Source organism: Dendrobates tinctorius, unplaced genomic scaffold (assembly GCF_039654945.1).
Source record: "Dendrobates tinctorius isolate UK_male_01 unplaced genomic scaffold, ASM3965494v1 ptg000022l, whole genome shotgun sequence".
Classification (NCBI taxonomy): Eukaryota; Metazoa; Chordata; class Amphibia; order Anura; family Dendrobatidae; genus Dendrobates; species Dendrobates tinctorius.
Genome location: NW_027361690.1, coordinates 118617546 through 118643188, shown reverse-complemented (window position 1 = coordinate 118643188; position 25643 = coordinate 118617546). Strand labels below are relative to the sequence as shown.

General features: G+C 43.6%; 1 protein-coding gene across 3 annotated transcripts in view; it reads left to right on the top strand.

Moving 5' to 3' along the window:
- Positions 1 to 25643, top strand: part of ANXA4 (annexin A4) — a 121870-nt gene that overhangs the window by 38631 nt on the left and 57596 nt on the right. For all 3 annotated transcript variants that reach the window (XR_012230990.1, XR_012230989.1, XM_073569096.1), the window contains exons 3-4: positions 1564 to 1651; positions 2291 to 2385. Coding sequence is in view for 1 of the 3 variants with exons in the window: in XM_073569096.1 (XP_073425197.1) it covers positions 1564 to 1651; positions 2291 to 2385 (183 nt within the window). In the remaining 2 variants the exon portion in view is untranslated. The remainder of the gene's footprint in view (positions 1 to 1563; positions 1652 to 2290; positions 2386 to 25643) is intronic.

The following is a 25643-nucleotide window of genomic DNA, read 5'->3' as shown; positions in this document are numbered from 1 at the left end:
CCTCATGTTGACTCAATCCTTAAAATTTTTAAGACGGCAATCCATTATAACAAAAGACATTGGGGATAACAAAGCTACAGACCAACAGAGGGCGAAAATGACTCTCCACAGACCGGGATGACCGTCCTCTTATTCGAATGTCACTCAGCCAACTGCAGGATGACATCAAGTGACCAACAAAAGGAATGGCAAATTGCAGTTGGGGTGATGTGCACGGCAAGAACAGTTAGTGTCAGGCTTCTAGAGGCAGGGGTCAAGTCATGTAAAGCTAGAAAAAAGCCTTTCATCAGTGTGAAGCAAAGGAGAGCCAGACTGAAGTTTGCCAAAAACCATAAGAATTGGACCATAGAGGACTGGAGTAAGGTAATCTTCTCTGATGAGTCTAATTTTGAGCTGTGCCTAACACCTGGTTGTCTATTGGTTAGACAGAGACCTGGAGAGGTGTACAAGCCACAGTGTCTTGCACCCACTGTGAAATTTGGTGGATTTATGATGATCTGGGGATACTTCAGCAAGGCTGGAATTGGGTAGGTTATTCTTTGCGAAGGATGAATGAATCAAGCCGCATACAAGGTTATCCTGGAAAAACAGTTTATTCCTTCTATTCAGGCAATGTTCTCCAACTCTGAGGACTGATTTTTCCAGCAGGATAATGCACCATGCCACACAGCTAGGTCAATCAATGTGTGGATGAAGGACCACCACATCAAATCCCTGTCATGGCCAGCCCAATATCCAGACATGAACCCCATTGAAAACCTCTGGAATGTTATCAAGAGGAAGATGGATAGTCATAAGCCATCAAACAAAGAAAAACTGCTTAAATTTTTTTTTTGTACCAGGCGATGTATAAGGTCACCCAAAAGTAGTATGAAAAAGACTGGTGGAATGCATGCCAAGACGCATGAAAACTGTGACTAAAAATCATGGTTATTCCACAAAATATTGATTTCTGAACTCTTCCTGAGTTAAAACATTAGTATTGTTTCTAGATGATTATGAACTTTTTTTCTTCGCATTGTTTGAGGTCTGAAAAGTGTGTTTTTTTTTTTTTTTTTTTTTTTTTTTTTTTTTTTTTTCCCTTTCTCATTTTCTGAAACTAAATTCACCCATAGATTTACATTGGAAAGTCTTGGCCAATTATACGCAGCAAATCGCAGCATGCTGCGATTTCACTCGCACGTGTTATACGGCCAAGGGAAAAAAACTGTTATGGGAGCTGCCCCATAGATTAACAGCATTCCGAGTGCTATGCGATGTTTTATGTATTCCTCGGTAGTGTGACTGTTGCCTTACTGAGATGCTGTATGTAGAGGTGAGGAGGAGCTGGTTGTAGACCTAAGCCTCTGCTCCAAGTTCTACAATGGCAGTGATACGTGTTAAAAATTCTTATCTAAAAACATTCTCTAATTGGGAACAGATGTTATAACTTTCTCCTCGTCTGGGTTCCCCTCTCCGCAGCCTTATATTATCACACAGGCACACTTGTTTATCATCAGTTTTGCCAAGCTTTGCGCTAAATTCCTTGTTGGTGGTCATTGTCTCACATGTTCATATTTGCAGGTTGGAACCAAGGGAACCATCAGGCCTTACTCGAACTTCAATGCAGCGGATGATTCCCAGAAACTGCAGAAAGCCATGAAGGGGATGGGTGAGTGCCAGGGAGTCTTATCTATTCCTGAATGGTTCTGAGATACCTTGATGTTTGGACCAATCATATTGGTCCAAGTCCTGTAGATCTAGTCTTCTCTTTGGTGTGAGAATTAGAAGATGAAACAACATAAAGGTGTAAAGGATAAAATTATGGCGTTACTGGGCACTGTGCAGAATCCTGTCCCCAAGTCATTCTCGTCTCCAAAAGTTAGTAGCTGTCTGTAAAGGATTTAGTATTTGTCAAGTGTATATTTTATGCAGAGCTGTTGTATGGCTTTTCCACAGTGTGTAGGTCTGGATGAGGAGCCGCTTTCAGACAATAGATCAGTGTCTATAGCAGCGCCTGTAGGCATGTGGGTATAAATGGCATCTTCACAGGCTGGTGAGTCTATAAAGCCTCACTGACACGGCACAAATATGGATTGTCTCGTGGTGCAATGTAAATTCCCCAGAGCAGAGCGGTGTGATCTCCTTCTGATATTTGATCTCATTATTATGTTCTGGAAGTTTTTAAAACCAATATTAACTATATTCCACAGTCTATTTTTGTTTCCTTTTGTCTTGAGTAATGATGCAAAACTCCTGATCCCTCCTGCTCCACCTTCTCATCCTATCCCCGTCCTCCCGTTATTTTCAGGCACGGACGAAGATGCCATCATTGATGTGATTGCAAACCGGACAATTGCCCAACGCCAAGAAATCAAAACTGCTTATAAGACCACTGTTGGAAAGGTAAGACTCCAATACATGGGGCAGTGTAGATACATATATTTTTTTTTTATTTTATTTTTTTTCCCTCCATAATATACATCAATTTAGTTAGATCTGGAATTACAAATTCCAAAATGCAGTTCTATATTTTGCGATTACTTAATGTAAAATTGTAAGTAAAAGAATCGAGTAGCCATAAACCACAGAAAAGATTAATTTCATAAAAGATAGTTCTTATATTAAAAATATCAAACATTTATAATATGAGGTAGATTGAAGGAGCAATCCAGAAAACAGCGAGAGGTCACCATAATAAATCAAAATAGGGCAATAAGAGCAAAAGTGCAAGTAAGGTTACAGACCCCAATGTGCAAAGTCCTACAGAAATATTGCAGTAAGCCCAAATTGGTATATTAGACCACTGCACACGGGTGTCAAAGTAGAAAGATCACCATTTACCCAGTAACTATTGCACCATATATAAGTAAGGGCTAAATAAAGTTCCAGGGAATAATACCCATAATATCATGTAACCATATTTAACACTTACCCATAATGCCAATAAGAGCGGGGGGACGCCTCGCCGTTAACCCCAACGCGCGATCGGGCGGCGTCTATACAATGGTCCGCCGCCATCAAGAGTTGCGCGCATGCGTGGTAAACAACGACCCATGTGACGTCATTATAATGCGCGCGACTCATAATAGATGGCCAGAACGTAGCGCGCCAATACCAATCACACTGCGCACGCGCTCAGGACCGCGGCCATTTTTTTGTGGACCACATACGGGCGGCCATAATCAAAGAGTCTAACCTAATCAATAGATATCAAAACTATGTAAAAATGGAATAAACCGCCAGTGGCCCAAACCTCAAAGCAGAATCGGGTATATCAGTCATATGCACATTAATTAGAAGTCAAAAATGAGTCATCACCTAATCAATTAAGCAATAACTAACAAGAATACAATGACACTGTTAATCAATACAATATAATACGAAGACATATCCATTATACATCAGATTGCTGATTATAAAATAAAGGAGACCTCCTCCCATAAGGAATTTCCATCAACCAAATACAATGGGATGTAAGGAGAGAATAATAATCTCATAAAATCTCCAGGGTCAGTCGTCCTTATACGTTCATAGCAAGTATATTGATTTCCAGAAGAATTGGTATCAGCTTAAAGGCATATCCGCAGTGATTCTGCATATTAGTCCAACATGTAATAAGGCTTCCGGGCAAAGGCACTCGAGCAATGTAAAGACTTTGAGTAATAAATGTATGATAAACTAAAAAGACGAACATACAAAGAAGAATCAATTAAAACACAAAAATCACACAAGAAAAAATACCAAGGCGAGTCATATCAAGGAGAGGGAGGCAGGGAATTAGATAATGAAATAATAAAAGGATAAACAAAGGGGAGGAGGAAGCAAATGACGACAAAGATGGATCGGTTTATTAAAGAAATTACCCAAAACTATTGGTTTCATTTAGTCCCCTAGGTGCCAAGGTGTCCAATGTCACGATCCACCTGCACTCATGTTGTGCAAGGATCTTCTTGACATTGCCACCACACTCATTTTTGTCAATCCCACGGACCAACAGGCCCATTGGATTAGCATCATGGAATAATTTAAAGTGCCTTGGGAGGGTTTTCAAAATGGAGACATCTTGGATGTCTTTGGCCACCATGATATCTAACATGTTCGCGTAAGCAAACTTTTAGTTCTCGCGATGTAAGCCCGACATAAATTTTCCCACAGGGACAGGTGGCATAGTATACCACATTAGATGTGTTGCATGTAATAAAGTCCTTTTATTTAAAAGGTTTTCTTCCAGTCTAATGATGTAAATGACTTAGTTCTATAAATATTCGGACGTGCAACACATCTACTGCATGGAAAACATCCCTGTGCACGTGTCGAGTTAGTGAGAAATGTTGTAATTTTTGGTACATAGTGGCTCTTAACCAGATGATCCTTTTAGGTTTATGCTGCGTCTAGGGACTATCCTTGGTTTTACTGGAAGACATGCCATTAATGTGGCATCTGTATGCAGGACTGGCCAGCATTTTTCAAAAATGTCTCATTCGATCCCATTGGCAGTTAGAGGTGGATACAAAACAAATAGTATTTTCATTCTTTCGCTGCTGAGAATTAGTGGGATTAGTTAGCAACTCATTTCGTGGAGTCCGTTTAGCTCTCCTATACCCCTGTTTAATACACCGATTACTATATCCTCTGGATCTAAAGCGCGCTTCCTCAAATCCCTAGCCTGCCGCTCAAACATCGTTTCCGTGGAGCAAATGCGCCGAATACGCAAATACTGTCCAACCGGGATGATTGGTGGAACATGCGTGTAGTAAGGAGTTTGTTGCTGTCTCCTTACGAAACAGGTCAGTCTGGATTACCCCATGAGTGTCCACACATAATACATCCAGAAACTCAATGTTGGACCTATGCTATTTATATGTGAACTTCAGGTTAACATCATTAGAATTTAAATACTGCATAAATCCTTTGAGTTCAGGTATGGATCCCTGCCAAATGACAAACACGTCATCAATGTAACGATGCCAGCACTGCACATGTCTGCGGTGTGGGCCCCGCCACCAAGGAAAACCTGCATCTCCCAAATCTTTGGAGGCTGATATTGATAGGTTCTTTTTAACTCAGATTGAAGAATATCAATATCAGCCTCCAAAGATTTGGGAGAAGCAGGTTTTCCTTGGTGGCGGGGCCCACGCCGCAGACCATGTGCAGTGCTGGCATCGTTACATTGATGACGTGTTTGTCATTTGAGTGATCCATACCTGAACTCAAAGGATTTATGCAGTATTTAAATTCTAATGATGTTAACCTGAAGTTCACATATAAATAGCATAGGTCCAACCTTGAGTTTTTGGATGTATTATGTGTGGACACTCATGGGGTAATCCAGACTGACCTGTTTCGTAAGGAGACAGCAACAAACTCCTTACTACACGCATGTTCCACCCGTCATCCGTGCCATCCCGGTTGGACAGTATTTGCGTACTCTGCGCATTTGCTCCATGGAAACTATGTTTGAGCAGCAGGCTAGGGATTTGAGGCAGCGCTTTAGATCCAGAGGATATAGTAATCGGTGTATTAAACAGGGGTATAGGAGAGCTAAACGGACTCCACGAAATGAGTTGCTAACTAATCCCACTAATTCTCGGCAGCGAAAGAATGAAATTTGTTTTGTATCCACCTCTAACTGCCAATTGGATCGAATGAGAGACATTTTGGAAAAATGCTGGCCAGTCCTGCATACGGATGCCACATTAATGGCATGTCTTCCAGTAAAACCAAGGATAGTCCCTAGACGCGGCATGAACATAAAGGATCATCTGGTTAAGAGCCACTATGTACCAAAAATTACAACATTTCTCACTAACTCGACACGCACGTGCACAGGGATGTTTTCCATGCGGTAGATGTGTTGCATGTCCGAATATTTATAGAACTACGTCATTTACATCGTCAGACGGGAAGAAGACCTTTTATATAAAGGACTTTATTACATGCAACACATCTAATGTGTTATACTATGCCACCTGTCCCTGTGGGAAAATTTATGTCTGGCTTACATCGCGAGAGCAAAAGTTTGCTTACGCGAACATGTTAGAGATATCATGGCGGCCAAAGACATCCAAGATGTCTCCATTTTGAAACCCCTCCCAAAGCACTTTAAATTATTCCATGATGCTAATCCAAAGGGCCTGTTGGTCCATGGGATTGACAAAATTTAGCGTGGTGGCAATGTCAAGAAGATCCTTGCACAACATGAGTGCAGGTGGATCGTGACATTGGACACCTAGGGGACTAAATGAAACCAATAGTTTTGGGTCATTTCTTTAATAAACCGATCCATCTTTGTTGTCCTCTTTTGCTTCCTCCTCCCCTTTGTTTATCGTTTTATTTCATTATCTAATTCCCCGCCTCCCTCTCCTTCCCCTTCCCTCTCCATGATATGACTCGCCTTGGTATTTTTTCTTGTGTGATTTTTGTGTTTTAATTGATTCTTTTTTGTATGTTCGTCTTTTTAGTTTATCATACATTTATAACTCAACGTCTTTACATTGCTCGAGTGCCTGTGCCCGGAAGCCTTATTACAACATGATGGACTAATATGCAGAATCACTGCGGATATGCCTTTAAGCTGATGCCAATTCTTCTGGAAATCAATATACTTGCTATGAATGTATAAGGATGACTGACCCTGGAGACTTTATGAGATTATTATTCTCTCCTTACATCCCATTGAATTTGGTTGATGGAAATTCCTTATGGGAGGAGGTCTCCTTTATTTTATAATCAGCAATCTGATGTATAATGGATATGTCTTCGTATTATATTGTATTGATTTACAGTGTCATTGTATTCTTGTTAGTTATTGCTTCATTGATTAGGTGATGACTCATTTTTGACTTCTAATTAATGTGCACATGACTGAAATACCTGATTCTGCTTGGAGGTTTGGGACACTGGCGGTTTATTCCGTTTTTACATAGTTTTGTTATCTTTTGATTAGGTTAGACTCTTTGATTTATGGCCGCCCGTATGTGGTCCACAAAAAAAATGGCCGCGGTCCTGAGCGCGTGCGCAGTGTGATCAGTATTGGCGCGCTACGTTCCGGCCATCTATTATGAGTCGCGCACATTATAATGACGTCACATGGGTGTGTTGTGAGTTCATTTTCCCCTTCACCATTGAGGTCTGATGAACTCCCTGTTGTGGTGAAGGAAGGTAGTGAGGCTGATTACAAAGCACCTGAGCAGAATGATGATGACTGGGTGACTGGAATTGCTGACTGGATATAAGGCAGCCGACTCCCTTCTGCCTTGCGGGTGATTACTCTGAGGGATTCTTGGAGACCAGTCTGATTCCTGCTCCTCAAAAGCTAAGTTTTCTGCTCTACCTTTTGCATTTGTGTTTTGGTTTTGTTTTGCCTTGTTTTTCTGGATTTCTGCCTTTCCCTGCTGGGTGAGCTGAATTCCTTTTTGCTCTGTCTTCAGACAATACCTGAGTACTGATAGTCTTTTTGAAGCCTAGCGTCTTCAGGGCTTTTTTCCCTATCAGTCTGTTGGCTCTTGTTTTTGAGAGGTTTTTGGCAGATTGCAGACAGCAGCTTTTCTATTCTGTCCTATTTAGTTAGCTTGGTCCCCATCATTTGCTCAGCCTATCTTTCTATCTGTGTGAGTGTTTTTTCATCTTGCTTCACCGTCATTATATGTTGGGGTCTGCTCTGGGGCAGTTTAGATTTCCCTTTCTGTCTTTAGGCTATGTAGTTCTCCGGCTGTGATCGAGGGGTCTAGGGCACCGTAGGAACCCCCCACGGCTACTGCTAGTTGTTGTTGTTGTTGTTAGGTTTAGGGGTCTGCAATCGGATAGCTGCCAACTTCTCTGGTTTTCTGGACTTAGCTAGGATTTGTTTTGCCTCCTACGGTGACTCATTCATAACATGGGTGGTTGTTTACCACGCATGTGCGCGGCTCTTTTGATGGCGGTGGACCATTGTATAGACGCCGCCCGATTCCACTGAGCATGCGCCGATGTGATTACCAGCACCTGGGACTTTGTATATGTATATGGGCTAGCGACATCAGACAGACATCTCCCCTTGTTAAAGCTGAGGCGAAACGCGCGTTGGGGTTAACGGAGAGGCGTCCCCCCCTCTCTTATTGGCATTAAGGGTAAGTGTTAAATATGGTTACATGATATTATGGGTATTATTCCCTGGAACTGTTGAGGTAGCTATTTTGGGAGGGCTAAATTAACCCTTCACGGTTGAGCCAGTGATTTCCAAATTATTCCAGTGTTGCTAGCAACTCAAATGACCACACGGAGACTGGGGTCTCTGTACGGGAGGATCGAGGCAGATCACTAAGCCCCTTTATTTTAGTCACATCTTTTATAATCTTTTGCTTAATTATGCAAGGTTCTCAAGTACCAATAGCATTTCACTTTATAAGCCAATAATATTGCAAGAAAACCGGAAACTACATATATGTCTGTACCTAAATAGCGTAGAAAGTAGTATAATGGCATATTCAGAGCAATGCACCCCCGAGCCCCTTATCTTTGTACCTGATGAGATTAGTCTGGTTTCATGACAGCCCATGCCAATTATAAAAATTTATCTTACAACAACAAAAACGGAGAAACGAAACCTCCAGAGAATGGATAAAACGAAACTTCAGCTCTGATTTTAGTATTAACCCTTCACAGAACTTTATTTAGCCCTTACTTATATATGGTGCAATAGTTACTGGGTAAATGGTGATCTTTCTACTTTGACACCCGTGTGTAGTGGTCTAGTATACCAATTTAGGCTTACTGCAATATTTCTTTAGGACTTTGCACATTGGGGTCTGTAACCTTACTTGCACTTTTGCTCTTATTGCCCTATTTTGATTTATGGTGACCTCTCGCTGTTTTATCTGGATTGCTCCTTCAATCTACCTCATATATTATAAATGTTTGATATTTTTAATATAATATAACAAAGATTTATCTTTTATGAAATCTATTAATCCTTTCTGTGGTTTATGGCTACTCCATTCTTTCTTTATTTGCATGTTGTTGGGAGTACTCCACATTCACTTGTGTGTCCATACACTAGGTGGGGGAACTGCATTGGTCTTTGACCAGTCCCTGGCCACATATGACAGCCATGTTTTGTTTTTGATTTTTTTGGTTGAGAATGTAAAATTGTGTTGGCTATTAGATGTACAGGTGAGTTGACAACACCAACAACTGACGACAATTGTCCCCTTCCTGAAACCCCTGCTCACAATTGGGACCGGTAACGTCCATATCTGACCCAGAAGGCCTTGTTTTCCCCCTGGTATTGGGCAATGTGTGATTGGCTGCTTTTTATAGCCTGACTTTACACTTCACATACTATTTTGCTAGTTATTGTGTACAGACCCTTTTTATACAATGATCTGCCAAGCATAACATGTACATAATTCCTGGGGAAGCCGTTCTCGCAGTCCTCCACCTACTACAATCTTTTGCACAGGCTAGTACAATATACAGTAGGTCAACATTGACGCACACATTCTTATCTGTATCGCTCTTTAAGTACTTAAGAAAAAAAATTATTTTGGAATTTAACAAATATTTTTGGCTACCAGGGCATGTTGCATGAAAAATCCCATACCAGATTTGTTTCTCCAGGATTCTGTTAGTGACAGAAATGGGTAATCAGCAATAAACCAAAAAGAAATTTCCTCCTATGTTGAGGGCAATTATTGCACATGATCTAATCGAATTCCAGACTAACCCAAGTTTTTTTTTTTTTTGTTTTTTTTTTGTTTTTTTTTTTACCTGGTTGGGCAAGACAAAATAATTCAGATAGGGTTATGTGTGTAGCCTTGGGTGTAATTTGTGTACGTAGGAGATTCACGTCTATAGGTGCCCATACGTATTATACTGTATATAAAGTCACACAGCCGCCTCTGGAACATGGCTGACTTTCTAGTAGGACAGCGTATGCTGTACATGAATCCCACTGTCGGCATTCTCTGTATAGTCATGCCCCTTCATATTAATAACAATACTATAAAATGGATAATATGTACTATTTACGTTAGGGTATATATATGTGTGTGTGTGTATGTATATATATATATATATATATATATATATATATATATATATATATATATATATATATATATATATATATATATATATATTATATATATTTATATTTTTTTTTTTCTTTTGTCTGTGAAATGGAACTTGTGCTCATTTCTCTGGTTTTATTATTGCCCTGTAAGCCACTCACGCTTGGTGAAGACAAACATTAGCACTTAATAAAGGTCAGGGTCTCTGGAACCTGAATACTGAAAAAAGCAAAAATACGAGAGTGCTTGGGGGAGCAGCAAGAATAAAATAAGATCTGAACATTTTTCACCTGGTGACAGTTTTCTTTAAGTTACTGGTTCTGACTTCCATTTCTAGTCTCTTTTCATCTCTAACTTTATGGGCAAACTTAGTTTTTATGTGAGAATCCAGTAAATGATGTGTGGGCTAACTCCTCATTATGATAATTACAGTAACCATAAAAGGAAGCGGTGCAGGGCTAGTGACGGTCAGCATCTAATCACGCCATCTTTCTAGGTCACCGTTCCTCCATGCGCTCGCCTGCGTGAATGACACGCTTCCCCTGCACACTGCTCCTTCACAGCGGGGAGCTCAAGAGGAATCTAAAATTAGTGAAGGACGAGTGTGACGTTTAGTTGCTGAGGAACTACAGCAGGTTGTCAGGTATGAGTCAGTAATGCCAGCACATCAGCTCAGGGGACCCTTGACAAGGACTTATTGAGTTTCTATAGCTAAACTTGTGAGGTCGGAGCCTTTCTGGCAGGAATAACCTGTGTGTGACGTTCAGAGATCAGAGTTCTTACATTGCTATTTAAAAATGTGGAAACGTTTAGTAAAAAGTAATATGCATTCCAAATACAGCAGCACACTGTCGGTACTGAGATATAGGCAAACATTTGGATATATGGAATTTGGACAGTATTATTGCTATATGGAATATGCTTATTTTATAACGGAGCTTCACAAACAAAGTGTCCAATTCATGAGCCCACCAGCCTCGACAAGGTGAGCTAATTCATGAGCCCACCAGCCTCGACAAGGCGAACTTTCTCTGGTAGGACCTTTTTAAAGCTAATATTTATAAAACGTGCCTCTCCTGGTCTAAAATACTATAAATTTTAAAGGGCAGATAGGATACAGGACTATTTAGAAATGGCCTTGGGCTATGTGTGCACTGCTGCTTTTTCAGATGAATTCTGTCTTGAACCCACCTGAAAAAGCGCCACAAAGGGTGACTATGATGCACTGTAAAATAACAAAATGGTTTTAAAAAAAAAAAAAAAGTAGCTTTTTTAAGGGCGGCTTTCACTAGTAAACCGCTCACTAGTTCTAGTTCAATTTGTATGACATAACCCAGCAGTGGAGCCAAAGCAAAAACCATGGCAAACCTGCCAGTGAAACCTCTTCAGGGCAAAAAGACCACTGGCCTAGACACCTTGCTGCATGAACAAGCACATAACCAACTTGCCTACCAATGTAAACGCTTCTTTCTTTGGGGCAATAAACCTGAGCGCCTTTTGGCATCACTAACGAAACACTTTAAAACGGCTACTAAAATCACCAACATCAAACATCCTAATGTTTCAGTTTTCCGTGACCCAGTTCAAATATGTGTGGTTTTCAGAGATTTTTATGCAGATCTCTATGGCCCAACCAACGATTCCCAGGAAGAAGGCTATAATTTCCTTCACAAGGTTGATCCACCAAAACTTTCCATCTCTCAAAGAGAAATATTAAATAAACCGTCTCTCCTGGGGAAGTTGGATTGGTCATCCAGTGTCTCAAATTGCTTAAAGCCCCTGGCCCGGACGGTTACTCAGCATAATTATATAAAATATTGCGACCATTACTTATACCCCACCTTTTTAGTCATATTATAGACTTAAGTTCCCTGCCTGACCGCTTCAATGAAGCGAGCCTTTCATTACTACCAAAGCCGGATAAAGGCCCCCTTCTCCCTGCCTCGTACCGCCCAATCTCCCATTTAAATGTAGATTTCAAATTGCTCACCAAAATTATGGCCAACAGATTACAATCTATACTTCCGAATATCCTCACCACTTTCCAAACGGGCTTAGTCCACGGCCGATCCATCACCTACAATATTAGAACGGCATTAGCCGCTGTTATTCATAGTCATCAAACCAAAGCTAAACGAAACATCTTGGTTAGCCTTGACGCCGATAAGGCTTTTGACCGGGTATCTTGGTCCCACCTCATCCGAACATTTAAATACAGAATGTTTGGATTTTCTTTTTTCAATTTTATCCGGACTATTTACACCACTCCTCAGTCCTCAATTTGGCTCTATGGTATTCGGTCATCCCCTTTCTCAGTTTTCAGAGGTACGAGGCAGGGATGTCCTCTATCCCCATTATTGTTTGTTATTGCCCTAGACCCTCTACTTGGATGTCTGGAGATGATTCCTTCCTTTGAGGACATACTACTCATGATGGCCAATCCTAAGGCCTCTTTCACACTTCCGTTTTTTACAATCAGTCACAATCCGCCAGGTTTTGAAAAAAAACGGATCCTCAAATTTTTTTTGAGGATCCGTTTTTTTCCCATTGACTTGCATTAATGGCGGATTGTGACGGATTGCTGTCCGTTGCATCTGTTTTTTGTGAGGATCCGCCAAAAGTTGCTGTCCGTCACCATCCTCAAAAATTTCAAAACGGAGCTTGTAACGTTTTTTTCTCTGGCGGATCCTGCAAACACTGATTTAACCCGAATTTCTTTCTGGGTGCCGGACAAAAAAAAAAAAAAAAATGTGATGTGCCATCCGTTCACATCAGTTGAGAACGGATCCGCTTGTCCGCCTTTTTGGCGGATTATAACTGATGCAAAAAACTGAAGTGTGAAAGAGGCCTAAGGAGTCCATTCCTTTCATAATGGAGGCTTTCCATGAGTTAGGAAAAATCTCGGGATTCAGCATAAATTTTAACAAATCCAAGGCTTTAGCGATCTTCAGGGATGCTCAACAATGGTGGCCCTTCCCTTTTCCATTTCAGTGGGGGCGTGGTTCTTTACGATATCTTGGTATTCTTCTACCCTCCATTCCACATACTATTTACCAACTTAATATCCGACCCTTAATATCTGCCATTACTTGGGAAATGCAATCTTAGGACTGACTATTATACTGAATAACCCTGTCTTCTTTTGAATCTTTCAAGCTACACGTTCTGGATATTATGTCCTTCTTCGACTTTATATGCTACTAGCTGAAGAGCCTGGTGCTGCCCGGGCATAGTAACTAACTACGGTTAGTTATAACAAATTATAATGAATATATATAATATAAAATATGTGTATAGCACCGCCCATTCCGCATAGCCACATTCACTATAATATCCCACATCATCCCGTCAGCCAGTGTTACCGGACTACTACCCCTAATATCCCACATCATCCCGTCAGCCTGGGGTCAGAACCAGAGCGCTGAGTGGATTTGCCCTAACTTCCATACCGGGGATCCCTTTAAGAAAGCCTGGGATCAGATCCAGAGTGCTGGATGGATTTGCCCTGACTTGCTTACCAATGATCCCTTTTATAGAAGCCTGGGGTCAGAATCGGAGCGCTGAGGGAATTACCATGACTTCCGTACTGGAGATCCCTTTAAGAGAGCCTGGGGTCAGTACCAGAACATTTGAAGGCAATTGCCCTGACTTCCATACCGAGGATTCCTTTAAGAGAGGCATGGGGTCAGAACCAAAGCACTGGATGGATTTGCCCTGCCTTCCATACCGGAGATCCCTTTAAGAAAGGCCTGGGGTTAGTACCAAAACACTGAGTGGATTTGCCCTAACTTGCATACCATTGATCCACGGGAGGGGGGATTCATTTCTGTTATGTGCTCTGTGCTCCGTGCTCCTTTCTGGGGGGGCAGACAATGGCTGGGAGCTTATGTTCCTGGGGATGCTAGATTTCTCCCACCATGTCAGTGTCTGCTGATGTGTTGTTATGCAGTGAGAAAACTGTTGGTCATAGCAACCAATCACAGCTCGGCTACTTTTAACCAGCTCTGGTGAAATGAGAGATGCTTAGTGATTGGTTGCTATGACCAACAGTTTTCCTTGCAAACAATCACAGCTGAGCTTCTTTTGCACAGCTCTGGTGAAATGAAAGATGCTTTGTGATTGGTTGGTGACACATACATTCATTTTTATATATAGAGATTTTTATATAGAGAGATGTATGTTACTGATTCTTATCTTGTTTGCAGACGGTTATAAATAAATATTTAAAAAAAAAAAGCTTTTTCCTGAAGCTGCTTTGCCTAGGAAAACCTTGGCGAGTTTACCAGTGTTGTAAAGACTCCATGTGCATATGTCTTAAGGTTAATGGGAAGAGTTCGCAGTCGAATATGGAGGCAATCACTACTTTTTTTTTCTTGCATATGCAGAATGCAGCAGTGGAGATGAGTTCTGCATAGGCATTAACTCAAATTGCAGGTTGCTTCATTAAACTGACTGTCATCTTGGTTGCTGCTTATGGAAAGTACATCAGGTGATGACAAACTCCTCTCCAGTGCTGCTCTATACATAGACCTCGGCAACAGCAATTAAAACAAAATGGCCAGCTTTACTGTATCTGCTTTCAGCTTCAAGAAGGAGAGGGCTCTAATGGTATTAACCAAATATTAACCCCTTACCAGAGGTATTTTTGGTTTTGCATTTTCATATTTTGCCTTTTTCCCAGAGCCATAACTTTTTTTTATTTCTTGGTCAAAATGGTCGTGAGGGCTTGTTTTTTGCGGGATGAGTTGTACTTTTGAGCGACACCATTGGTTTTACCATATCAAAAAAAGGTGAAAATATTTCAATTGCGGGAAACTGCAAAAAAAGTACAATCCGACACTTGTCTTGTCTTTGCTTTTTTACTAAGTTCATTAAATGCTAAAGCTGACCTGCCATTATGATTCTCCTGGTCATTACCAGTTCATAGATGCCAAACATGTCTAGGTTCTCGACTCTTGAGTACGCCGATATGTGGGTTAATACTACTTTTGAGGCACAGTGCAAAACGCAAAGGGAATAGACGCCATATTGGAGTTCATATTTTGCTGGAATGGTTTGAGGGTGCCATGTCACACTGGCAGAGCCCCTGAGGTGCCAGAACAGAAACCCCCTATATATGAACTCATTTTACAAACTACACTCCCCAATGAATTCATCTAGGGGTGCAGTGATCATATTGATACCTCTGACACCTCATGTGCCTCACAGAATTTTATCCCACTGAGCGGTGAAAGAATAATTTACATTTTTACCGCTAAAATGTATTTTTAGCCCCAAGTTTTTAATTTTTCTAAAGACTAGTAGGAAATTTTTTTTTTTGCAACAAACTGAGGTCCATTTTTCCTGAATGTGCCAATACCCTCCGTGTAAGGCTGTGTTCACACACAGCGTTTTTTTTTTCCACGGATTTGCCAAAAAACCGCGAAAAAGAAGCTTCCCATTCATTTCTATGCATTTTACACTTTTTGTGCACATTGATGCATTTTTTTATTGCGAAAAAAACGCATCGCGGTAAACTCAGCATGCTAATTAATTTTGCGGGTTTTTTTTTCCGTGTTTCTGATTAGTTCAATGCGTTTGGAAAACGTGTGGGGAAAAAACTGCACGAAAAATGAGCAGAAAAAAAGCGCGGTTCCTGGGAAGGGAGTTCTGTTTTCAAGCAGAAATTTTCTGCTACGTGTGCACTTAGCCTAACAGGGAAATACTTTTCAGGCACAATGCAAAGCTCAGAAGGCAAGGAGCGCCAGATTTTTCTGTTATGGTTTGCAGGTGCTATGACCCACTGGGAGAGCCCATGAGGTGCCAGAACAGCAGAGCTCCCCATAAGTGACCCCCCCCCCCCCCCCCCCATTTTACAAACTACACTTTTCAATGAGTTCATCTAATGGTAGTGGTCATATTGACACCATGGGTGTGTCACAGAATTTTATACCATTGGGCAATGAAGATAAAATAACTACATTTTTACCACCACAATTTTGTTTTAGCCAAAGATTTAACATTTTCAAACAAGTGGGTAAAAATGGCACTAAAATTTGCCCCCATTTCTACTGAACGTGGCAATAACCCATATGTGGCTGTGCAGAACTACTTGGCCATACGTAGAGACTCGGGAGGAATTTTCCTATTCAAGTGAATGGTTCTATGCACATGTCAGTGTGTTTCCATGGACCGTGTCCATGGGCAAAACACGCTGACATGTCCGTTTTTTACTGTCAGCACAGGCCACAAAACGTCTCTCACAGGTGTTAGGGCAGAGTCACACTGCCGTATTTCTCCTGCTATAATCGCATCGCAAGGCACGGACTGGCCGACACCTCTCCTGAATTGAGCATGATGGATTACTATGCAGCTGTCAAGCTCAGGTCAGAAGAGCAGACAGCCAGTGCGAGTTTTACAATGCGATTCTCGGACGAAAAATACTGCAGTGTGTCTCAGCCCTTACAGGGCAAGTGGGAAGAGCCAGGCAAAGCGCCAGAATTGGCACATCTAATAGATGCGCCTTTTCTGGGCAGCTGCGGGCTGCTATTTTTAGTCTGGGGGGGGGGTCAATATCCATGGCCCCTTAGCAGCCTGAGAATGCCAGCCAACAGCTGTGAGCTTTATCAATGCTGATTGTCAAAGGTGGGGGGGGACCATGCCGTCCCCCCCAAGCTTAAAAAAAAATGTTGGGCATCGGTGCAGATTTCCTCCTCTTGACAATATGAAGCTTTTGAGTACACTTCTGATGCCCATGGCAAATAATGTGTGAATGGCTCTTCACACTCGCCCATCTGTGATTCCGAACAGTCAGTTGAATGGTTGAAGAGTTGGGACGCGGGGGGAAGCAAGGGGAATTTGGGTGCCACCTCTGTGGACTGTACTGGGTATGATACTGGAGGAAGAGGTGGAGAGGCCACTTGAAGCTGCGCTTGCCATCCACTCGAGTACATGCTCTTTCTGGGCATCATCGACAAGGCATACCTCTGTGCATCTGCCAAAGAAAGTAGTGGTGTAGTCCGTCCAGTAACAGAAGTTGTCAGTTGTCTTTGCATATGAAGTGACGTTGCTTCACTAGTGCTTTCACAAACATGACGACATACCCCAGGTGCACCTTGAACATCAAGTCTAATTTCCCTTCCACCACGGCTTCGCTTTTTCCAAGTCATGTTGCTCAGATAGTGTGGTAGGAGCACAGTATTAGAAATAAAAAATAGATTTTAAACTCTGCACCACCACTGCAAACAGCTGAATTTCAGCGACCATAAATTCCAAGGTGAAATATGGTGTGTGCTGTATCGTGTTAGTCACAGAAAAAAGAATTGTTTGCGTCGGGATGAGGCCTGTATGACTAAGATATGCTACAAACAATTTTAAAGTCAGTTCCCCTACTGTATGACACTGGGAACAGAAGGATTTCTTTGGCCTCTGGATCAGGCCTCTACCGCTTAATTTCAACCCAACAAAATGACGGTGTGATACGGCGGGTGGTCTAACTTTTTGCAACTGAAAAATTATAATTTTTTTTTTTTTTTTTTTAACGTGCCTTAGGTCTGCAGACCGTTTCATATCACAGCACAAAACGACAAGGTGGGATACAGCAGGCTGTTTCACATTTAGCTAGTCAAAAAACTATTTAGAATGCTATACTCATGCATGGAGCACAATAGAAGCAGTGCACAACACACTTGTAGGACATGTTCCCTGTTGGTTTTGTCTGTGGACCTCAGTAATGGCAAAAAAAATAAAATAAAACGCTGGAAGGTAAATTTAACAGCCATACTGGACACTAGCTAGCTACACTGACTGATATACAACCGCCTAGCTAACTAGCTATAATCTTGCTGCTAACAGTGCCAGCATCAGGAGCAGCCTCTGTTTAGTTTCAAAATGGCGCTAAAACAAGATGTCCGCTATTTATATGGCGAGGGATATGTGATTTCAGCAGCCAATGAAATAAGCCGTTGTCAGGACATTGTGGGTGTTTCCTGCTCTTTGATTGGCTAGCCGCAATATGCACACATAAAGTTAGGGGAAAAAAAATACTGTTTACAAGAACGCCGCGCTTTTGAGCTCTGCAAACCCCCTCCCCTCATCAAACATGTGCCAAACGCTCATGATACACTACCATTATCGTTGCAAAAATGCTGAAGATACTTTTGTGGCAACGCAAACATTTTCATGCTCTTGTTACCGATTTTATAAAGTTTTGCTCGTGTTTCCAATCACTAATCCGAATGTGCCATATTCATGCCGAATTTGTTTGGCGATCGTTTTCCAAACAAATTTACTCATTACTAGTTTTAAGCACCTTGAGCGGTGCAGTTTTTAGAATGGTGTCACTTTTGGGTATTTTCTGTAATTTAGGCTCCTTTCACACTAGCGTTTTTTTGCGCTGCGTTTTTGCGCATAAATGCGCATGAGTTTTTCCCCACTATACTTAACATGGGTGCGCATAGTCATGCGTTTGTATGCGCATGCATTTTTTTTTTTTTTGTAGTGTGCGCCCGGGCACACAAAATGCATCCTGTTGCATTTTTTTGTGCGCCTGACCTGTCTCAAAACGCATGTGCACGAAATTCACCCAAAATACATTATAGTCTATGGGTGCGCTGACGTGCGCATGGTCATGCGCACGTCAGCGCAAAAAAGCATGCGTTTTCTCTAGTCACCTTCCACGACAGCCACCTTGGAGGTTGTCTCCCCACCCCAATAGGGGACAGGAACACAAAGAGGTTAAATAACCCTCCCCTTCCTGCTACCTCAGTGTTTTTCCTGTCCCCTATCTGGGCATGAAGAGGTCTCAAGGGGGTGCCGTGGCCAGCGAATGGAGCCCCTATGTACTCACGAAGCTGGGCAGCCGAGGTCGGGGGGTTCGCCTCTCCTCCATGTGCTGCTCCCGTCTCCACCGCCGGTGTGACTCGGGACGTGGCTGCCCCTCCCGCGCCCTCCGGGGTAAAGCGGGGCGGTATGGTGCCTGCCGGGGTCCTGCACAGCTCCCCGGCTTCCTCCATCCTCCCAGCGCTGCATTGGAGCCGCGTGCGTCAGAGGGGACGGGCAGTCGACTGGAAGTAGCGGTGACGCGCACTTCCGGTTTGCGGCCCCGGCGTCCTTTTAGGGGGAAACGCGCGCTGGCACCCGGGGGACCCGGGAAATGAGTCCAATGGCAGCAGGGGTCGAGCGATATTCCTACCCAGGGAGGAGAGAGGAGCACCCAGCAAATGAACGCAGCATCACCCTTTAAAAGGGTGCAGCAGCTCCAGGTAAGCGCAGTGTGTCTGTGATGTGTGCAGACATGGATGGTGAGAAGCCCTCAACTGCAGCATCTGCTGAGCCCAGCGTTCCCCCTCCTACAGTGAGTAGCAGGGCCGATCCCTTGCCTGTCAGAAAAGTTGGTGGCACAGGTCTGAGTAAGCCTTCTCTTCTTCTTGCAGGAAGACAAGGCCTCTGCCCGTAGAAACCCCCGCAAGTGTGGTATATGTGGTGCCAGGTTTCCTTCTGACTACAAAAAAGTTATGCCAACCTTGTACGCAAAATATCCTGCGTACCGAGCAACCCTCCCTGTTTGACAGCATAAAAACTCTCATTAGGCAGGAGGTTCAGACCTCCATAGCTGCCCAGACTCCGGTGGCCCAGGGCCCTGCCCCAAAAAAGAGGAAAAGGGCACCTATGGAAGCCGACTCAGACTCAGGAGTAGTCCGTTCCTCAGGATCGGAGAATATTTGGGAAAATGAGGGCTCCACGTCCACCTCCAGTCACGATGCAAAAAAATACTATTTCTCATCAGAGGATATGGAGGAGTTCGTCTCCATGGTAAGAAATACCATGGGATTGGAGGAGGTCAGGCTCTCAGTCCAGGATGAGATGTTTGGAGGGTTGAAACCCAGAGGCAGAAAGGGTTTCCCGGTTTATGAGGTTATACAGGACGTAATGGCTCAGGAGTGGTCCTCCCCCGAGAAGGCACTCACTCTGCCCTCTGAGCTAAAAAATCGGTTTCCCCTAGAGGGTGATAGTTCTATTTGGGAGATCCCTAAGCTAGACGTCCAAGTGTCTAAAGTCACTAAGAAGACGTCCTTGCCCTTTTGAGGATGCTTCCCAATTGAAGGATCCGATGGATCGCAAAATAGAAAGCCACCTAAAAAGTCCTGGGAAGCTTCTACGAACCTGCTCAAAGAAAATATTGCATCCACCTGCGTAGCCAGATCTTTGTTTTTCTGGCTACGTACGTTGGAAGACCACCTATTGGGGGTACCCCAAGAGAGGAAATCTTAGACTCCCTATCAATCCTCCAAAAGGCAGCAGGTTATTTAGCTGATGCTTTAGGGGAGACGGTACGGGTGGCAGCAAGGTCCCTAGTCCTTTCAAACTCTGCCAGGAGAGCCTTGTGGCTGAAGTCATGGGGGGGCGACATCACCTCCAAGACAAAACTCGGTGCCATCCCCTTCCTGGGGCACCACGTGTTCGGGCCTGTCCTGGATGATATCCTTGAGAAGGCTTCCGACAAGAATAAGTCACTGCCGGAACAGAAATCCACCAAAAGGCGGCTTTTTTTCTTCCCTCAAGAGAACAGACCTCTCAGAAGGCAATTCAGAGGGAAGGGCAAGACTGGTCAATGGAGCTACCTGAAAGGGGGTAAAGGAAGAGACATCCTTGTGCCCCAAAAGTAGCAGCCCCCGGAGAAGCAGTGACTCACGGGTCGGGGGTCGACTCAGTTTCTCGCCCAATGTCAGGCCACGACCTTGAACCAGTGGGACCTGCACACTATACCATTTGGGCTGAAACTGGAGTTTTACATGCCCTAAGAATTACCCTGGCACAGTCCCCAAGTCTGCAAAAAGTCCTGTTGCTTCAGATAGAAGAGCTTCTACAGGAAGGCGTGGTCTCGTATGTACCTCCACAAGAGGTGGGCAGAGGACATTACTCTCACCTGTTCCTGATAAAGAAACCCTCAGGAAAGCACAGGCTCATCATAAACCTGAATCCCCTGAATCACTTTATCAAGTACTGAAGGTTCAAGATGGAGTCAGTGAAATCAGCGATCCCTCTTATTGGACGAGGCTGGCAGATGGCTACAATAGATCTAAGGGACGCGTAGTACCACGTTCCCATTCATCCAGGTCACCGGAAGTTCCCGAGGTTCGTGGTCTCCCACGACCAAGGAATCGGCCTCCTCCAGTTCAATGCCCTGCCGTTTGGGGTATCCCCGGCACCAAGGGTGTTCACTAAGATCATGAAAGAAGCGATCATCTCCATTCGGCTTCAGGGGATATGCATTGTACCATATCTAGACGATCTACTGATCGTCGCCCCATCGGTAACCTGGCTGAACCAGGACGTGTCAAGAACCCTACAGATACTTGAAACCCTAGGGTGGATCCCGAATCTCCAGAAGTCGACCCTCTATCCTTCCCCCGAGGAAAAAATTCCTGGGGATCCTCTTGGATTCGGAGAAGAGAACGTCCTTTCTCCCCGAGGATCGTCAAAAAGACCTTCGGCAAAGAATAATCTGGTTCAGAGACCAAAGGGCACCGACGCTGAGGGACGCCATGTCTATCCTGGGTTCCCTGACAGCGTGCATTCAGGCGGTATCCTGGGCACAAGCTCACACACGAGTCCTCCAGTCATACGTCCTGATAAACGTGAGGAAGTATCCAAACAACCTATCAAAAAGGGTTCCACTTTCAGAACATGTGAAATCAGCCCTCTGGTGGTAGCTGAGTTACCGAAACCTGAGGCGGGGAGTAAGCTGGGATCAGCTTCCTCTTAGAATATTATGTACCGATGCCAGTCTGAGAGGCTGGGGAGCTGTGATCGAGGATTCATACTTCCAGGGGCAGTGGCCCCAGAACATAAGATCCAGTTCTTTGAACCTAAGGGAGTTGATAGCGGTGGAAGAATCACTAAAGGCCGCATCAGCCCTTGTCAAGAACCATCATGTTCGGATATACTCCGACAACGTGACCACGGTGGCATATCTCAGACACCAAGGGGGCACAAGGTACGCCAGTCTGAAGAAGGTAGCAACAAGGATCTTCCTCTGGGCAGAGAAGCACCTGTTATCCATTTCCGAAGTACACCTGAAGTGGTCGGAAAACATCCAGGCAGACTTCCTGCGCAGGAAGGACGTCCATCCAGGAGAATGGTGTCTGAACCAAGAGGTCTTCCAGACTCTGGCCTCGAGATGAGGAGACCCAGAAGTCGACCTATTCGCGAAATACAAAAGCGGCGACCTTTTTCTCCCTCAGTCCCACATACGGAGCCTGGGGGACGGATGCATTTGCCCATCCACGGGTCTTCAGACTGGCATACGCCTTTCCCCCAATCCTGATGCTGGCAAGAACGTTACAAAAGATCAGAGCAGACTGAGTCACAACAATCTTGGTGGCTCCCATGTGGCCAGGATGAAGCTGGTACAGCGCTCTGTTGGACATGGTCCAGGAAGGTCCCTTGCTTCTACCCCAAAAGACCGACCTCCTTTTTCAGGGTCCATTGCTACACCAGAACCCAACCAAGTTATGTCTAGCAGCTTGGTTATTGAGGCCAACATTCTGAAGGCCAAAAGGGTTGTCGGATGAAGTAATCCGGACCCTTCAAAAAAGTAGAGAGCCGGGAACAAATGCAAAATATGGAAAACATTTTCCTCCTGGTGCCTTCCGGGGGCCCCTGACCCCACCCACCCAAATATTGCCCAAGTACTAGATTTCCTGCAGAAAGGGTTAGATCTAGGGCTCACTCCCAGTACGTTAAAAGTACAGGTATCTGCCCTTAGTGCCTTTTTTGACCAAGACTTAGCCAAACACCGCTGGGTCAAACGGTTCATGACTGCGGCAGGCAGAATTCGCCCTTCGCTCCCTAGTTGGGTTCCCCCCTGGGATCTGAATTTAGTACTCAATAGCCTGACACAGGCCCTGTTTGAGCCCCTGTCAGAAATCCCATTAAAAATTATCACACTCAAAACAGTGTGTTTCTTGTGGCCATCGCATCGGCTAGACGGGTGGGGGAGCTACAGGCCCTTTCAGTACAGGAACCTTACCTCCTACTCAACTCGTACAGTATAGTACTGCGTCTAGACCCCACCTTTATGACCAAAGTGGTGTCAGACTTTCATAGAAGTCAGAATATCGTGTTGCCCTCATTTTGCCCAAATCCTTCTAATCCGAAGGAAGGCAAATTTCATACCATGGATGTCTGCAGAGTGGTTCTCCGCTACCTCGAAGCAACCAAGGATTGGAGAATCGATCAGAACCTGTTCCTTCAGTATTCAGGAAGAAAGCGGCAAAGAACATGATAGCGGGCTGGATCAAGCAGTCCATCTCCCTGGCATATTCTTCAAGACATCTCTCTCCTCCTGAGTCGTTGAAAGCCCCCTCCACTCGGTCAATAGCTACATCCTGGGCAGCAAGAGGAAACACGTCTTTGGAGCAGTTATGCAGAGCTGCCACCTGGTCCTCTGTGCACACCTTTAGCAGACTCTATAGACTGGATTTCAATAGAGATCTGACGTTCGGCAGACGCGTCCTGCAAGCCGTAGTCCCTCCCTAAAACAATTAACGTTGGCATAACTCCAAGGTGGCTGTCGTGGAAGGTGACTAGAGAAAATAGAATTAGACTTACCGGTAATTCGGTTTCTAGGAACCTTCCACGACAACACTAATTTCCCTCCCTATATAATGTTTACCTGATGATTCCTGCTCTACTGGCGGTAACTATTCATGCTAGTACATTCAGAAAAAACACTGAGGTAGCAGGAAGGGGAGGGTTATTGAACCTCTTTGTGTTCCTGTCCCCTATTAGGGCGGGGAGACAACCTCCAAGATGGCTGTCGTGGAAAGTTCCTAGAAACCGAATTACCGGTAAGTCTAATTCTATTTTTTGTAAAAACCATGTGCAAAAAACAAGACCACGCATAAAAAACGCATGATGCGTTTTTTATGCGCTTTTGCACTGCGCACGCAGCGCAAAAAAACACAAGTGTGAAAGTAGCCAAAGACCCCTCAGTCACTTCAAATGTAATTTGGTCCGACACATTTGAACCCTTATACCTTCCTAACAAAGTTATGTTTCAAAAATTGTGCTTGTTTAAAGTATATATTTGGAAAATGATTTTATTAACTATTTTATACACCAAAACAGAAACTATATAAATGAGGTATCTCTGTAATCGTCCTGACCCGAAGAATAAAGCTGCCTTCTCCATTCTGCATGTGGTAAAATTGGTAAGAAAAATTCCTGAATTGCTGGTTTTTGTTCATTCTGCCTCCACAAAAATCAAAAGTGATCAAAAAATGTCATGTGCCCGAAAATGGTACCAGTAAGTCAGCTTATCCCACAAAAAAACAAGGCCGCACATGACTCTGTGGGCCAAAATATGGAAAAATTGTAGCTCTCAAAATATGGCGATGCAAAAACTTCTTACAAAAAAGCGTCTTTTAGTATGTGAGAGAACCTAAGCATAAAGATATAAATCTGGTATCTCTGTAATCACACCAACCTGAAGAACAAAGTCGCGTAATCACTTATACTGAACGAGGAAGGGCGTAAAAAATAAATCCAATTCTTCACCTTTAGTTTAGTTAGCTCTGTTAACTTCTGTGAAGCACTTGGGGGTTGATACTGCTCACCACACATTGGGGGGGGGGGGTCTAGTTTCCAAAATAGGGTCACTTCTGGGGGGTTTCCACTGTTTAGGTACATCAGGGGCTCTCCAAACGCACACGCTAGCGTTCCCATAGACTGTAATGTGTTTGTTTTTTTTTTTTGTTTTTTTTTTTTGTGTGCGCATGCATTTTTTTGACACTGGTTGGACGCACAAAAAATGCAATTGGGTGCATACAGTGCACCTAGGCGCACACTACAAAAAAGCATGCGCACAAAAACGCATACAAACATGTGCGAACGCTAGACCATGCACACCCATGTTAAACATAGGGGCGCAGGATGCATGCGCATTGACGTGCACGATGCGCTGCTCTAAAATCCGCTAGTGTGAAACTAGCCTAATCGCAGCAAAAGATGGCGCAACAAAGCATTAAGTTAAAGGGGCCAAATAATATTGCACACCCCACTTTTCAGTTTTTGACTTTCCACAAAAATTTAAAATAACCAATAAATTTTGTTCAACTTCACAATTGTGTCCCACTTGTTGAGTCTTCACCAAAAATTTACATTTTGTATCTTCATGTTTGAAGCCTGATATGTGGGAAACGGTTGAAAAGTTCCAGGGTGCCGAATACTTTCGCAAGGCACTGTAGATATTACCCTGTATTGGACATGCTTTACATATGTAAGTGAACTGTGCTATGTATGTGTTCAAGTAAATACTTGACAATCATATGTGTACACTTACCCTAAGGCGTCCATGAGCAGCACAGTGGCTCGGTGGTTAGCACCGTTGCTTTGCAGCTCTGTGGTACTGGGTTCAAAGACCACATCTGCAAGGAGTTTCTATGCTCTCCCTGTGTTTGGAGTTAGGGAGGAAACTCGCAAAGACTTACTGATAAAGCTAGACTGTGAGCTCCAATGTAGACAGTGATAACGTCTGTAACGTGCGGTGGAATTATGTAGTGGAACTCTGACTCGGAGATTTGGCTAGGGAGGGTGATCTTGGTATTGTTTGCCATGTTTCCTGGTGGA